The 16,419-nt window shown below is 46.9% G+C and overlaps 1 protein-coding gene across 1 annotated transcript in view; it reads left to right on the top strand.

Moving 5' to 3' along the window:
• The window catches only part of LOC119654921, an 89,875-nt gene that overhangs the window by 25,516 nt on the left and 47,940 nt on the right, over nt 1-16,419 (top strand). Inside the window, exon 2 of the mRNA XM_038060570.1 lies at nt 6,775-6,948. Within this exon, the coding sequence (XP_037916498.1) occupies nt 6,775-6,948 (174 nt within the window). The remainder of the gene's footprint in view (nt 1-6,774; nt 6,949-16,419) is intronic.

Genomic DNA, 16,419 nt, shown 5'->3' with positions numbered 1-16,419 from the left:
GTTCCTGGGGATGCATCCCTTATGGCTCCTTAGATTTCGGTGGACCAGACTCCCATTAATAAAGCGAAAGGTCCGCTCTTTAATGACTTTGCAACCGAGAGGAAAAGCTATCCCGTCAAGGATCAATATTGCGGTAACTATTTCCCTCAATTTAGATTCCTTGCAACTTCATCATGAAATCAAATCGCTCAACATTCAGAAGGTAATTGGAGGAGTAGAGGTCCTTTTCAAGGACCCTGTTGGTGCCAGCCGGCTGGTCCAGGATTCCCGTTTGACATCCCTGGGCTTTAGAGCGTTCATACCTTTTAGATTTGACTACAGGTATGGAGTGATCAGAAATATACCTCTCTGTTATAACATGCAGATGATTGTGGATGCTGAATCGTCAGTTAAAATTGTCAGCGCTGAAAGACTATTTTTTTTGTTGAGGATGCTGGGACTCTTGAGTCCACATCCACTTGAAGACGGACCGGACCACTTGGGAAACAGCTTACTTCCTCTTTTGTGGTCAACGGACTCCTCTTTTTTGGATTTAACGCCTAAGTTTACCAAAAAAAGCGACTGGCGGTATAATTCGTACTCATGTGGTGTTTACCATTATATATAAATGAAGCGATTACCACCTGCCGCTGGCGGCGTCTGATGAGTTGCTTCTGTTCTGGACGAAACCGTCAATCGCGTTTTTTCTGAAAGACTATCTCGTAAAATTCCTGAATCGGGTGGTGTTAGAGTGCCTTTGACCATTGTCAGAGTAACGTTCCTGGGGAATGACCTGCCCGGTGATATCTTGGTAGATCGGGCCACATATACAAATTTTGCAAGGCTCGAGTTTCGAGATGTTTGAACTGTGCTACTGACAACTGCACTGGAAACTGTGACTGCAGAAAGTGCCTACTGTGAGGGGAAACTTCCACAACGCCATCGAGAGGAGGGAGAGACTACTTCTATCAAAAACAAAATGGTGGAAGAAGCTGCTCGGGAGTCTAATAACTACAATAGCCCTCTGCTGAGTTTGGATAGCTATGATAGTGTGTTCCCCTCTCTTCCAAGTAAAGGGAGCTCTAGTACCCAGAGTACCATTCTGGACCCAAATGGGGTTGCCAGAAACTCAGCTAAAGTTAGCAATGTCGTGAAAAGTAAAAGTCCCGGCTTTACCCAGCAGAAGCCCCTGTAACAACACTTCACAATGAACAAAGGAATTCGTGACGGCCTAACGAAGAAAACCAGAACGCGAGCTAAATCAGAAAAATAAAGGCAAAAAACGGCTCGACTGCGCGCGTGGAGCTGTAAGTCTTCGGATGCGAGCGTCGCGATCGAGAGGGAACGATCGTTGCTTCTTCTGCCTCAGATGGTTATTGAGGCGTGACTTCTGAGGTTCCCTCCCATCCTTAGGCCATTATTTAAAGAATGTCCCTGTTAAGGTTTTGCGGGGACAAGGAGGAGGAGAATTTCTTTGTCCGTTGTCTCATTTTTAGATTGGGTGCGAACCAACGTATCGGTATAGACACGTTAATTTTGTACAAATGGCACGTGAGGGAACAAAGCGCTCGAAAGAACCCCTCCCCCTTCACATTCCAGAGCCTGGCTAGCACAGAGGCCTGCAAGAACGTGTCAACCGAGCGCTTTGCTGGAGCTTCACTATTTGCGGACGGAACTTCACGGTCAATTTCGCCAACTTTTTAGGTTTCTGGGAAAGCCTTTCTAGGTCGTCTTCGACCATTAGAGATGACCGTTTGATCATCCTATTTCCTTTAGGTTCTTTACAAATGCTCAACTTTTCTTCCCATTCTGTCATTATTTCGGTTTATCTCCTTCCCAGTATCTCCAACTGGGATTTCAACACGGCTGTTGGGAGGCTCCTCCCTTTCTGTGAAAAATTTAACAACGTTCTCATCACGGGGGATCTGAATACCAGATCCATCAATCTAGATGCGTGCGTATGTTTGAGGTGGGGGAGAGGTAAAGCCTCTGAGCACTCAGACCTTAGTGGTCCATTGTACTCGATTCCCCCGGGATATCCCGGATTCGTTTATGTATTGCAGGATTTCCGTTAGTGGATATGATGCCACCCGCTGCAGGTGGAGTACATCAGCACCAAAAATCTCATGTCTGATGTGTCTTTAGGCGGAGCACTCATATAGAAAATGTTCCGTGGATTCCGCTTCCTCATTACAGGTTGGACACCCGTCATCTTGGATAATTCCTATTCTGAACATACGTTCCGCTAGTGAATTACGACCAGTCAGAATGCCCACAAAACTTCTGCAAGTCTTCCTGCGTTTCGACAGGATAAACTTTGCAGTATGTTTGTTTGGTTCTGGCAGGAATAATTTGGTCTGTTTAGCAGTATTAAGGCTTGGCCACCTGTTATTATGGGAAGCTTGACCCCAGTTTTTGATAGCAGCATCAGCAAGTGTTATTGACACCCCAATTACTAGTTCCGGTCCGGGCATGGGGGAAGTTGAAGCCTCTTTTGCTATGTCATCGGAGATTTCATTTCCCTGTACACCACAATGACCAGGTACCCAGAGTAAGTCCACCGTATTCAATCGGTTTCTACATTCCTGAACGATTTTTGAAGTAATCAAAGTACTACTTAACGCCTTCAATGCAGCTTGACTATCACTACAGGTTGCAGTGCGCCTGCCCTTCAACTGCTCGTCAATCATCCAGGTTGCCGCCGTTAGGACCGTATTCACTTCAGCCTGAAAGACCGTTGTGTATATCCCCAAAGGAAAAGCCCACGTCTTGTTATAATTCGGGAGGTAGACTCCTCCTGCGGATCCCTGTTCTGCCTTTCAGCCATCGGTGTAGAAAACGTCAGTATATCCTAACACGCATTCTTCTGGTTCGTCCCAGGTTTCTCTCCGCTTCAAGATAACATCATATCTTCCACCAAACAGATGTATGGAGATCTGAGAATGGGAAGGCATTGCGAAAACTAGCTTCAGTTCTCCCAATGACTCTCCCGAAGCTCTGTGCCCCCACGTCCATTGTTTTTTCGTAGATCTAATCGAACTAGTCTATGAGCTCCTCTCATCGCAGTGCTCTGAACAAACAAATCCATGGGCTGCAAATTGAGTAATGCATTTAGAGCTGTACCGGACGTGGTGCTCATGACACCCGTGATACCCAAGCACACAATTCTTTGCAGTGTGGCTAGTTTACAGCGAAAACTCTTTCATTTCACCTTAACCAACCCTACTACGGATGCATAAGCGAACATCGGCCTAATGATAGCAATAGGTAACAACCGCTCCCGCTGTGTCCCAATTCCCTTGCAACACCTTGATGTTGAAAGGTTTGCAGAAACCGTCAATTTACTTCTTCCCACTTTTGAGACATGTTCCCCCGAGTAATATACTTCCAAGAGAATCTGTATAGACTCAACTCTGGATTCCGTGAAAGTACTATTAAGTTTTCTAAGAGAGTCCAACTTGGTCGACTTGTCCTTATTAAGGACTCTGTACAGCCCAAAAGTCTCCTGGTCACCTTCCAGGCACTCACAGTATGCTCTAAAAGAGTCTCGTTTCGAACGTTTTACGAGCCTTTTATATTCACGCTGTGAATTCCGTCATCATGTGTTGCTGGAAGTTCGCCTACTGAACGAAACATTCCTGATGTGGGTGTCAGGGCACGCAAACATTGCTGGTAATGAGAAGGTTGATAGACTGGCTCGCCAGGAATCTGGATCCACAATGATGGGGCCAGAACCAGCCTTTATCATCTGTCCATCCACTGTCAAGTCTACTCTGAAGGGTAAAATGCCAGGGTTCACACAGACGAGTGGTGAAATTTAAACTCTTACGGACAGATGAAAATCCTTGTGATAGAACCTGGGGCCGCTAGAGAGGTATTTTTGTTGTCCATCAAGAAGTAGGACATGAGAACCCTAGTAGGGCTTTTACCAAAACACTACTCCCTAAACTACCATATGGAAAAGATTAGGGTGGTGGTTTCAAATATATGCAACCAATGTGAGGAGGAGACGGCACTTTTTATGCAGCTGCCCGGAATCCTCAGATCTCAGACGAAGACACCTTAGTAAGGGTTTGTTCACTGAAGAATCTGCACTCTCTGTGGCTTGGGAGAATTTTCTCAGATTCAGTAAACTGAATAACTAACTAATAATCGCTCAACTGACACTAAAATTTACCCCAATGTCGTCCGTCCTGTCGATCTCTATGGTTCTGAGTGTTGGCCGACTATAAAAGACAATGAACGGCGTCTTGCGGTAATGGAGACGAAGATGCTACGTTGGACTATCGGCGTCACACGTTTAGATCACATCCGAAATGAGGATATCCGCGATCGTTATGGGGTTGCACCGATCATGGAAAAGTTGCGAGAGAGGCGTCTTCGATCGGATGGTCACGCAATTCGTGCTAACAAGAATTCACTTGCCAAGATTGTTCTGAACATCGAAGTCGATGGTAAACGACCAAAAGGCAGACCTAAACAAGGGTGGCTTGATACGCTAGATGGGGATTTAAAAGCCTCGAGATTGCACCCAGATCAGGGATTCGATAGAGCCAAATGGCGAAGCCGATCACGACGAGCCGAACCCGCTTGTGAACGGGACAAAGGCTGAAGAAAAAGAAGAAGTTCCTGAAATTTAATCAGTCTTCGTTCTTATTACTTTTGCAAGCACAGTTCAGAAGTCGCCTGGTTGATTTCCTGAGTTTTTGCAGTTCCCGGTTCCACCAAGGAACGATTTTACCGCTTTGGGAAATAGGACAAGCCTCTTGATAACCCTCTAAAAGTGTGTAGTTCAGAGTTTTCAATTCATCTTCCAGCACCAAAAGAGTCCTTAGCCACCTATGGAACTGTACTTTATTGCCAAGAAGTTCATTGAACTTTGTCCAATCCGTTTTCCTAGGGTTCCGTCTTTGTACTGCATGGCTCTTGAACCAGAAATATATAAAGACAGTCCTGCAGCTTTGCCAGCTTTGCCACCAGTAGATAGGAAGAAGCTTTGGCATGCTGCAGGTTGTCATAACTGCAGTCTAATGTGAAAACCGCCGGTAACTGAAAAGTCTGCTGCGATCAGTGTGGATCTCACCGGGGTTATCAGCTTGTCCTCACCTTCCACCGAAAGTTCCGCATTATTGCGTCCAATTTCTCTGAATATCGCCACACTTGGTGGTGTAGCAACGTCCATGTCCTCATTCCCAAGAAGGTTCGACTTCTTTCGCAGTGCCTTCCGTTGTCGTCGGCTAGAAGCCCTCCTAGGTTTACGGAGTCCGGGCTGCATGGATCTATTTTCACATATCGGCGTTAGACTAGTTGCGTCCGCATTACGCTTCCCTTTCTTCCGTTTTTCCAAGTACAGGCGAAGGAGAAGGTTCTAACAGGGAAGCCTGCAGTTCGTTTTCCTTTGCGGCTAAAGTTTCCTTCTGCCGAGCCTTCCTCTCCCATATTTTAGAAGAGTTAGGTAACAGTGTCATCGACCGATCGGCAGTAGTCAGATTTCCAGTTCCTTTCACTAAGGGAGTTGCTGCACTATCCTTTTTGGTTGACCGCGCCGTAGACACCGGGTGTAGGTTTTCCACTGAAGTGGAGAGCTTGTCTTCCAAGATTTCTCCGTGGGGAAACATGAATTAGGTGAGGCCTCCAAAATCCGTGCCTCGGCCACGACCTGATTTCCCAGAGTCGCGGGTGGATTCGAAGTCTGTGACTTCTTACCACTTGGAGAGTTACAATCCTTTGTTTCCATCTTCATATGTTTTTGGACACTCTTAGTGTAGTAGTAAACTACCACAAGCTCCCCCACCACGACAAAGTGGTATCCGAGGGGGTAGGAAGCGAAGTTATTTGTATAGTTAAAGGATAAGGGAGAAAGGAAGAGAAAAGGGTTTCGGGAACAAAAACCCTGTGATAGTCGACAACGGGCCAGACTCTCTATGGTCGATTCAAGGACTTCCCGGTACTGCCTGTTAACCTCATGGCCAACTAAAGGGACACGACGAAATAATTAACTATGCCGCATCCTTTCAGCATTTTAAAAAACGTTTTCCCAACCAGTCATTCTTGATTTATTTCTGGGATCACAGTACACTAACTGCCTCCGATATCTGCTACTGCAAAATACATCAACGTCCCTTTGACATCCACTCAACTTTCATATAATTCACAAAGCACCCAATCCAAAACAGTCCCCCAAAAGCCTTTCCTTGTTTTCGCATTTTTGTAATGGATCCAGTAGTCCGTAAGTCAATTTATCATTACTTTCCACTGCATTAAAATCAGGCATGAGGTCTATGCGTTTTGCGGATACATTGAATCACTCGCTCCATTGTCCTGGCAATGGAGGGAAATGTAATTTAGCCGACCATTAGATTAATCTGGGCAAAGAGTCGGGCTGGGAAAAGGATGCGTGAGTTAAGTAACAGCAGCCAGCCAGCACTGAATGGGGAGCGTGCAGCCTTTATTTAGCATCTCCACGGTTCGTAGGAAAATTAGTTCTCGACTTCCGTTTCCCTATTAAGGGTTCTATTTGTTTCCCAGTCAATCTCGGTTGTGATGTGGAATTGTCTCTCCGTCTCTGGGCGGAAATATTAAAAGTTTCCAGAGCAAGGTGTACATTTCACTTGCATTATTTTAATCAAATTGCGGAAACGAACACTATATATAGCCGGCAGGATGATACTCTGGCAAGGGGGCTCGAAAATAGGTTACAGCTCACATATAGCGTATGGTTCGAGGAGGTGGTGCATGCTGGATGTTCGATGATGCTTTCTGCTAATTAGTTTAATTGTTCTTGTTCTATTTCAGGGGAATTATCTACAACCTAGTTGGCGGCATGACGCGAAGCTGCGTGGATCGGGAACTCTCGCTCGACAGCTGTCCGGAGTTCAGGTCCCATTACAGAGACAGCACGGCTAGTGCCATCAGCATCACAGAACTTATGACTGTAACGCTATTGACTGGGGATATGTCCCCCGCCAGGTAGCATTCAATGTAATGTGATGACTGTTGTCACCCCAATATGCGCCCCACGGTCATCATCCAACCCGAAATTTATCCTTTTTTCAGATGCCAGCCCACACGTCATCGATCTGTATATACCTACATACATGGACCTACATTTATTGTATTATATATGCTCATTCGTTTCCAGCTCACGTAGGCTACTATCAACCCTAATCAATTTCATAGCTCAAATTTGTAAATATTCTAAAAGAGATAACTTTTCCGAAGCAAATTTTCCTACCCCACTCCATAAATACCCCTTAAGAGCATGCTTGATCTAACCTAGGTGGGTTTGATTCAATTAAAATTAAAGGACGAGCCTTCCAGAGTCAACACGTGCAAAATAATATTGTGTATCCTTGTACAGCCCAAACGATATTAACGGCGTGAAATTCTCGCTTTTTCACTGTAATTTAATGTAATCCCATCCACTTGTGCATGTTTACTTAGGAAATTCATATTAAATCCGGCCAGGATGCGTATTAGCTCTTAACATGTTGTGTACATATCAAAGTGATAAAGTATGGAGCCGAGAAGAAGTACTCGATCCTGAACATTCTAATTTTCAAGTGGAATTTATTCAACCAAAAATATAATGTACATAATTTCGGGCTAAGTTACTTGTAAGCCTCCAATTTTTCAAGCGAAATCCTTTGCTTGTTGTATCTTTTTAAAGCTAACTCATTTCAGATTTTGTTATTTACAAAGTTCATCTTAGGGATGTATTCGTTTTTTTCATCAATAATGGGGTAGGTGAATGCGTTTACGCACAAAGGGTTGGACTCCCACATCAGTACGCCGTCGAACTACCTAACTAAACACCCCCCAGTCATCAGAGAACTAGTCTGGAACCGTTTGACACATTACTTCGGGCTAGCCCTCCCGCTCTCCCGGCTTTGGGAGCTTTCAAGTCAGGGAATCCCTTTCACCCAACGGGAGACGAGGAAGGGAGTTGTTAGTTCAGGGAACCCCTTCCCATTCGGTCCCTCCGCTGGTCGAGTTCAATCTTCTTCGCAATAAGAAGAGCCCGAACATAATGCGCAACACGACTCCAGCTGCCAGCGCTCTTCAGCATCTCTCTGACAATGTTGTCCTGAGAGAGCTCCCCCGTGTTTGCATGAAGCCGCTGACGGAGCCGTCCCACCTTTCTTTCACAAGAGAAAAAAGGATGTTCAGCGTTGTCCGCCACTCCGTTACAGAATCCATAATCAGAAGAACGCGCCTTCTCAATCCTGTGCAGGTAAGACTGAAAACCTGCACGCCCGCTTAGAAGTTGGGTAAGGAAGCCACGGGTCTAAATTGTCGACGAGCCGCGTATCTGCCCTTTGGCTCATTTTGCCAAGAAGGTTGCCACTCGTTAGAGGTGTTCTTCACGGGCAACCACCTCTCTTAAGTTTTCACTTTTACAGCGGTAGATAGCTTTACGCTCGTTAGCAAGGAGGGCAACCAGGATCACTCCTGTGATCACCATCACGGCCGGTTCTGAGACAATGCGATAAAAGCACCACTTGCAAAGCTTTCCTCTTTGCACTTGAGCAAGGCGTTTACGATGCACCTCCTTGTCAAGGGCACCAGCTCACACCTCCATGACATAAAGCAGAACCGATTGCGTTGCTCCCATAAGGAGACGTCTCCTAGTAGATATAGGGCCCCAAATATTCGTCATTAGCCGTTTCAAGGCCGTGACTTTAGTCGCAGCCTTATCCGCTGCTGCTTTGATTTGCTCGAAAAAACTCATGTTTGAGGACTCGAGCGTTTAAGCAAGGTAGTTTTGAGTCTTTAGTCAACTCGCCGATCGATATGGGACACAGGGTCGAGATTCTCTTTCTGATCAAGGTGAATACTTCAGTTTTTTTCCAGCGAAAAGCTGAAACGATGACAAATCATTCATCCGCGTACCCGTCGCATCAGTATGCCAAGCCGCAACGTCGTCTGTATAACCGAACAGGCGCGACTCGTCAGGTATATCGAGTCCCAGCAGACTATCATAGGAAGCGTTCCAGAGGCCCGGCCCTAGTATGGATCCCTGTGCTACTCCCGACGTGATTTCCGTCCTCCTCTGGCTCTCTAGCGTCTTATAGAGAAGGGTTGGTCTTTCAGTTAATCCATTAATATCCGCAAGAGATAGCTTGGCACGTGGAATGAGTTTTCTAATGTGCCTAGCATATCTACCCATCTTACGGAATTGAAGGCATGTCAAGCATATACAGAGGTCGGTACGCAGACGGGAGCTCCGGGTTTCCTTTTCCTTGCTGATCAGTGCGAGTCTAGTCACATTCCAGCGACAGTCAGTCCTGGGTGGTTTGACGTGAGTACCTGTCATGGAGACTTAAACCCACGATCTTCTTAAAACACGGATTGATTTTTTGGCCACAATCAGAGCCCCGCCGAAAGAAGCTACGACGGTACCAGTCTATACCAAGTGAATGATAAAAAACTTCTGTGGAACAAACATGGAGAGGTAAAGATGAAACGAGGTCTCACAGCTTATGGGCTGTCCAGACGGACCTTTGCCTCGACATGGGGACTCAGGCCTCATGTGGTAATGTGGATATACGTTGCCATGATTAGGCCGATGTTCGTATATGCATCCGTAGTGTGGTGGGTGAAAGTGAGACAAAAAGGTTTTCACCGTAAACTAGCCACACTGCAAAGAACTGTGTGTCTGGGTATCACTGGTGCCATGAGCACGATATCCGGGGCAGCTCTGAATGCACTACTCAATTTGCAGCCCCTGGATATATTTATTCAAAGCACAGCAATGAGAGTAGCTCATAGACTAATTCGATTAGATCTATGGGAAAACAACGGATGTGGGGGGCGCAGAGCATTGGAAGAGTTACTGGGAGGGCTGAATCCAGTTCTTACAATGCCTTCCGATTCTCGTGTCCCCATACATCTGTTTGGTAGGAGACATGAAGTTACCCTGAAGCGTAGAGAGGACTGGGAAGACCTGGATGAATGCGTGGCGGAATATACGGAAGTCTTCTACACGGATGGCTCAAAAACAGAAGAGGGTTCTGGAGCCGAAGTCTACCTCTCGAATAAAAACGAGAAGTGGGCTTTTCCTTTGGGACAATATGCATCCTAAGGGTGGCAAACTGGGTAATTGACGAGTGGTTGAAGGGCAGGCGCATTGTAATCTGCAGTGACAGTCAAGCTGCATTGAGGGCATTGATCAGTCCTTTGATCACCTCGAAAATCCTTCAGGAATGCAGACACCGTTTGAACTCTATATCTAGATTCAATAGGGTGGAACTACTCTCAGTACCTGGTCACTATGGCATAGAGGGAAATGAAATCTCGGACGTTTTAGCGAAAGAGGAGTCAATCTCCCCTATGCCGGGACCGGAGCCAGCAACTGGAGTATCAGTAGGTTTGGCTAAGTCTGTTTTCAAAAACTGGGAACAAGCTTCCCATAATGACAGGTGGCAGAGCCTAAATGCTGCTCGACACACCAAACTTTTCCTGCTAGAACCGAACATACGTACCGCAAAGTTTATCCTGTAGAAAAGCAGGAGGACTTGCAGGTGTATTGTGGGCATTCTGACAGGCCATAGTTCACTAGCTGGGCATATGTTCAGAATAGGAATTACCGAAGATATTACGTGTCCCTCCTGTAATGAGGAAGCGGAATCCACGGAGCATATCCTATGTGAATGCCTCGCCTATGGACGCATCAGGCATCAGATCTCTGGTGCCGATGTTTTCCAATTGCGACGGGTAGCATCACATCCACTAACGGAAATCCTGCGATACGTTAACGAATCCGGAATATTCTGTTAGACGAGGGTGGCGGGTACAATGAGCCAACACGGCCTGAGTGCTCAGAAGATGTAACTTCTCCCCCACCAAACACAAACACACACAAGTGCATGGCTTAGCATTCATACTGATGGCTGCAAGGCATACCTAAATCTCTACTGATCTAAGGAGTACGGTTGCCGTGTTGAAACGGAACACCACGCCGAGGCCCGAAGGGCTCTTCTCTCTTGAGCATAACAACAACCCCCATGAAGCTCCCACTAGAGGGCCAACCGCAAACAACGGAGCTGTACTCACATACAACGGGAGTTCACCCGAAGTATGAGAGTCCAGGAGCTACCTCGGTTCCCATGGTACCAGTATACCTCTGGTAAGGTTTCGTGACCAATTTGCCACTTCAGATGAGTCTCCGTGCAGACTCAGGTCTGATCGCCCTGATTAGGCCTTTGGAGCATTCGCCTATTGCATCACGGTCGGCAAGCCAAAGTGATACAGCGTCTCCCGGTGCCACCACTATGGAGGCTCTCCTCACCCACTTGGTTTTGTTTTCGCCGACAGGGTTACCGCCTCGTCTTCCACACCGCCACCTCTGAGCACCTCATCCAGCGACAAAAAAGATGCCCTCCTTCAAGCAAGCGTTGAACACTCCAAGCAGCAAGTCTGGCCGCCGGCAGAACACCAGTTTGTAAAATTCCGCCGGGTTGCCGTCAGGACCTGGGGCCTTCTTGTTTTTCATGGTGAGAACCGAAAAAGGGCAATCCAGGACGCTTTCCGCGTTATTAACAGGATATCTGGGGAATTATGGCCGTACAATGCCCTTCAACCTGGTCGGTATTCAGTATGCAGGGCTTCCTCAGTGATTTTTACGGTGATAAGCTTATAGCCAAGTCCCTACAGCTTCAATTAACCGCGTTAATCAGGTTCTGCCAGTCGCGAGCTTTTCCTTTTTTTATCGCGGTGCGCAGGCTCCTTTTTTTCTGATTTATACTCCGTCCTTTTGGCACATGCCTCCTCGTTGGTATGTAAACATTGTGCCAAACGACGAAACTTATGACACTCCCTCCGTAAGTCGGCAACTTCTGCCGTCCGCCAGTGCATAGAAGACTTGTCGCGGCTGGGGCCCCTCCGGGGCGTGGAAGCCTCACACACTGTCGTTATTAGGTTCATCACCTAATTTACACACCCTAGACGCCGAAATGCTGGCGGTGTTCAAAATTACGAGCCGGTTCTCGCTACCATTTCTAGAATCCGTTTTCCTCTGGAGGGCTGAGACATGCCCCATTTAAGTGCTCTGGCATTAAAATCACCGCCTACCAGGATATTTCCAAAACGGCGTCCTCCAGAGTCCCTTCTTTTTCCGTATGAAAGACACCTCTGCTCCCTTCTCTTCCGGTCTTGAAGCGGATTTCACTCAAGACTTCAGAACACTAAGCAAAGCCGACGGTGTAGACCTTCTTCGTTTCCTCGTCTTTTCTGCTACTAGATTTTGGTTTGCAGCCTTCTTCTCTTTGAACAGACAGGTATCTGTCGGCCTAGTCAGTTGTTTCCTTCTATCCTTTATTATATTCTTCGCCGTCTCGTTTTGGGTCCTGGAAACTACTTTGATAAAGTCTCCTTCAGGCACGTCGTTCTCTTCCAGCTTTTTCCCCAGTTCGTTTTGCAGTGGACTATTTGCAGTCCGTGTTTTTCTCAGCGAGGAGTGCGGCTGTTTTTGCTTTTCAATCGTCTTTCGCTGCTCTTAACGTTCGAGATACGGTCAATAGTTTCAACAGTCCCATCAGCCCGTCTTTGACCCCTTTCCCGACCGCCTACGCTTCACGGGAATGGTGGCATTTCCTGATGAGCCTTTCCTCTTCAGCTCTAGCTAGGACGGCCGACTGCACTTCTGCGCGGTACGTTTTTTTCGGAACAGGAGCACTACAGGATATTGGAGTTGCCGTCCCCGCACCGTCAGTCGCGTTACTTTGTAAGGCTTCCTCTTTATTTGGGCGTCCCCATATCACATCGAGTATGTCAGCCCTCGCTGCCTCTTTCGCTCATCACTGAGGTGAACGACGCATTTTTGTGCTGCGACCAAACGCACTCAGCTCTTTCTCCTACCCTGCTATTTCGTCAATTTTTTTGTTAGTTTGGATTTATTCTCCATGGAAAATTCACCAGCGCATCGTGTGCAAGGGAGCGGGCCGCCGAGTTGAAACGTAACTCCACATTTTCAGTTCGAAGATCTTTTGTCAGCTCGAACTTAACTGCAACCACTTGAAAAGTTCCACTTAGGGGGCAACGTACATGAACCAGGAATTCTCCTGAAAAGTGTGAATTCAGAGGACTATCCAGATTTCCATGTTACTCCAGACAAGCTTCCGTACAGGCTTAGATCTGATCGCTTGTATAAACTTTGGAACATTCAATTACTGTATCACGACCAACAAGTCAAAGTGAGAACAGCAGTTCCCGGTGCCACCACGTGAAGGTTCACTTCGACCATTTGGTTTTGGTTCGGCTGGCAGGGTTCTTCATCATCGTCATCTCAGAACACCGCGTTGAAGTGGTTACGTCTCGGTGGATTGACGTGAGTACCTATCCGCCGGACTCAATCTTCTTAAGACACAGATTGATTTTGTGGCAATAATCAAAGCCCCGCTGAGGCAAGCACAACGGTACCAATCTGTACTGAGTGCATGGCTCAGTTTATAGATTCCTGACCTACCTACTATCTACCCCCGCTAAAAACCGAGCTGAAAATACATGAACCAGGAATTCTCTAGAGACAGAGGGCTATCCTGGCTCCCATGGTACCAGTATGCTGCTGGTAAGGTTTCGTGACCGAAGCTCCTTCAAATGTCAATCTGATTATCTATATAAACCTTGGAGCATTCGCTTACTGCGCCACGGCCAGCAAGCTAAAGTTAGTACAGCGTTTCCCGGCACTGCCTCGCACAGGTACTCTTCGGCTACTTGCTTTTGGTTTGTTGGGCAGGGTTGTTGCCCCCTGCTCCTCACCGCCACCTCAAAGCACCAAAGCGTCGAAGTAGTGAAGCCCATAGTGTTTTACGTAGGCATCTGTCGTGAGACTTAATCCTACGGTCCTCTTAAGACACGGATTGATTTTGCGACCACAATCAGAGCTCCGCTGAGACAAGCAACAACGGTACCAGTCTATACCAAGTGCATGGCTTAGCATTCATACTGGTGGATGCAAGAATTACCTAAATCTCTACCGAACTATGGAGCACACCCGTGTTGATACGCAACACCACGTCGAGGCCCAAAGGTCTCTTCTCGCTTGAGCACAACCACAACCACCATGAAACTCCCACTAGGGGGGCCAACCGCGATTAACCGAGCTGTCCTCACATACAACAGGAGTTCACCCGAAATATGTGAGTCCAGGGGCTTTCCCGGTTCCCATGGTACCAGTATACCCCTGGTAAGGTTTCGTGACCAATTTGCCACTTCAGATGAGTCCCCGTGCAGACTCGGGTCTGATCGCCCTGATTAGGTCTTTGGAGCATTCGCCTACTGAATCACAGCCGGCAAACCAAAGTGATTACAGCGTCTCCCGGTGCCACCACTATGGAGGTTCTCCTCGACCACTTGGTTTTGGTTTGGCCGATAGGGTTGCCGCCCCATCTTCCTCGCCGCCACCTGTGAGCACCAGCGGCGAAGTAGTGGCAGAAATTTTTCTTCGGTAGTGTTGAGAGATTGAGGAAAGGGCGGCGAGCATGGAACGTCTGGTGAGATAGGCAAAACCATTTGCCGAGCCATCCTACCTTTTGTCCAGTTTTTGTATGAGTATTGTTTCCGAGATCTTGGAAGACTGTCAAGATTGTCTCGATGTATGTGAAAAACCCAGTGCTCTGCTAGCACCGAAACGCTACGATACGCGAGAGTTTCTCCACGCTGCTTGGTAATAGATCATCATCATCATCAACGGCGCAACAACCGGTATCCGGTCTAGGCCTGCCTTAATAAGGAACTCCAGACATCCCGGTTTTGCGCCGAGGTCCACCAATTCGATATCCCTAAAAGCTGTCTGGCGTCCTGACCCACGCCATCGTTCCATCTTAGGCAGGGTCTGCCTCGTCTTCTTTTTCTACCATAGATATTGCCCTTATAGACTTTCCGGGTGGGATCATCCTCATCCATACGGATTAAGTGACCCGCCCACCGTAACCCATTGAGCCGGATTTTATCCACAACCGGACGGTCATGGTATCGCTCATAGATTTCGTCATTGTGTAGGCTACGGAATCGTCCATCCTCATGTAGGGGGCCAAAAATTCTTCGGAGGATTCTTCTCTCAAACGCGGCCAAGAGTTCGCAATTTTTCTTGTTAAGAATCCAAGTTTCCGAGGAATACATGAGGACTGGCAAGATCATGGTCTTGTACAGTAAGAGCTTTGACCCTATGGTGAGACGTTTCGAGCGGAACAGTCTTTGTAAGCTGTAATAGGCTCTGTTGGCTGACAACAACCGTGCGCGGATTTCATCATCGTAATTGTTATCGGTTGTGATTTTCGACCCTAGATAGGAGAAATTGTCAACGGTCTCAAACCCATCAGATACCCATCATATTCTATGCACTATATCGTACGCAAAGTGTCAACGATGAAAAGGCTTGGTTACAGTTGATTCCAAAAGAGGACGAACACACCCAAATCTGAAAGCAACTAATTTGAAGCCACGAACCGGCGTCGAAAGTAATCCTATTCCATGCGAATCCGGATGACTCTCTGAGAGCATATACTCCAGGAAAATCTATGAAGAGTGTATTGTCAGTCTAGTTATTTCCGAATGGCCGACTTGGGTAAGTTTCATACTGGTTGGGAGTACGGCCTTATCGCAGGAGAGTTCCTTATGTGTATAATGTATGGAAATGTGCTTTTCAATTTCAGGGCCTTAATTGGGATAGATGTGTAAGACCGACTTCGCATCTAAAGATATGAATGCCTGCACTTAGTGTACCGCTAGTACCAATGCACTATTCACCACGATTGTAGTCCCTAAGTTAATATGTGTCCGAAGAGCCCCCAGGAGAAATGTGGAAAAGAATTCTATGAATATAAAGCTTGACTGGCTTTGATGGCCCTGACTTAGCTTTCACAAGTGAGAATTCAACAACAAAGGACGTGATCCATTGACTAGAATACATCGTGAGCACATGTTCGGCTTAGGCTTGCTTTATTATTATTATTCTCTTAAGGGAAAGTCACACCGCGTCCTTGAAGAACTATTGTGCCCCTTTTACTGGTTATAGTGTGCCTATTGATCATAGTATCTCAAGCAGGCCTATAACCGTCAGGAACTTTAGTATGTTCCCTACTTCCAGATCTTTCAGCTTTGCATCTGGTATTAAGTGTTCTCCCAGATGCCTCGACCTACTTTGCACAAGTGCCGCACACTGTCCCAGGACGTGTATAGAGGTTTCGTCACACTCCGCACAGGCAGTGTCCGTAGAAATCCCTAGCTTCGCTAGGTGATAGTTCAGCCGACAATGATCAGTGAGAATTCCCATTATGATTCGGAGGTTCCTTTTGGTGAGGTTTCAGCAATCCTTTGTGCGCATGGGTTCGTATCCCCCAATAAGCACTCTGGACTGCTCCATCCCTGGTAGGCCCGCTTAGTATAGCTCCCTCAACCGTTCTTCTTCATTTCTTAGAGTCATAGCCATGAAACCGTTTC

Source organism: Hermetia illucens, chromosome 4 (genome assembly GCF_905115235.1).
Source record: "Hermetia illucens chromosome 4, iHerIll2.2.curated.20191125, whole genome shotgun sequence".
Lineage (NCBI taxonomy): Eukaryota > Metazoa > Arthropoda > Insecta > Diptera > Stratiomyidae > Hermetia > Hermetia illucens.
This window is presented reverse-complemented; position numbering and strand designations above follow the sequence as displayed.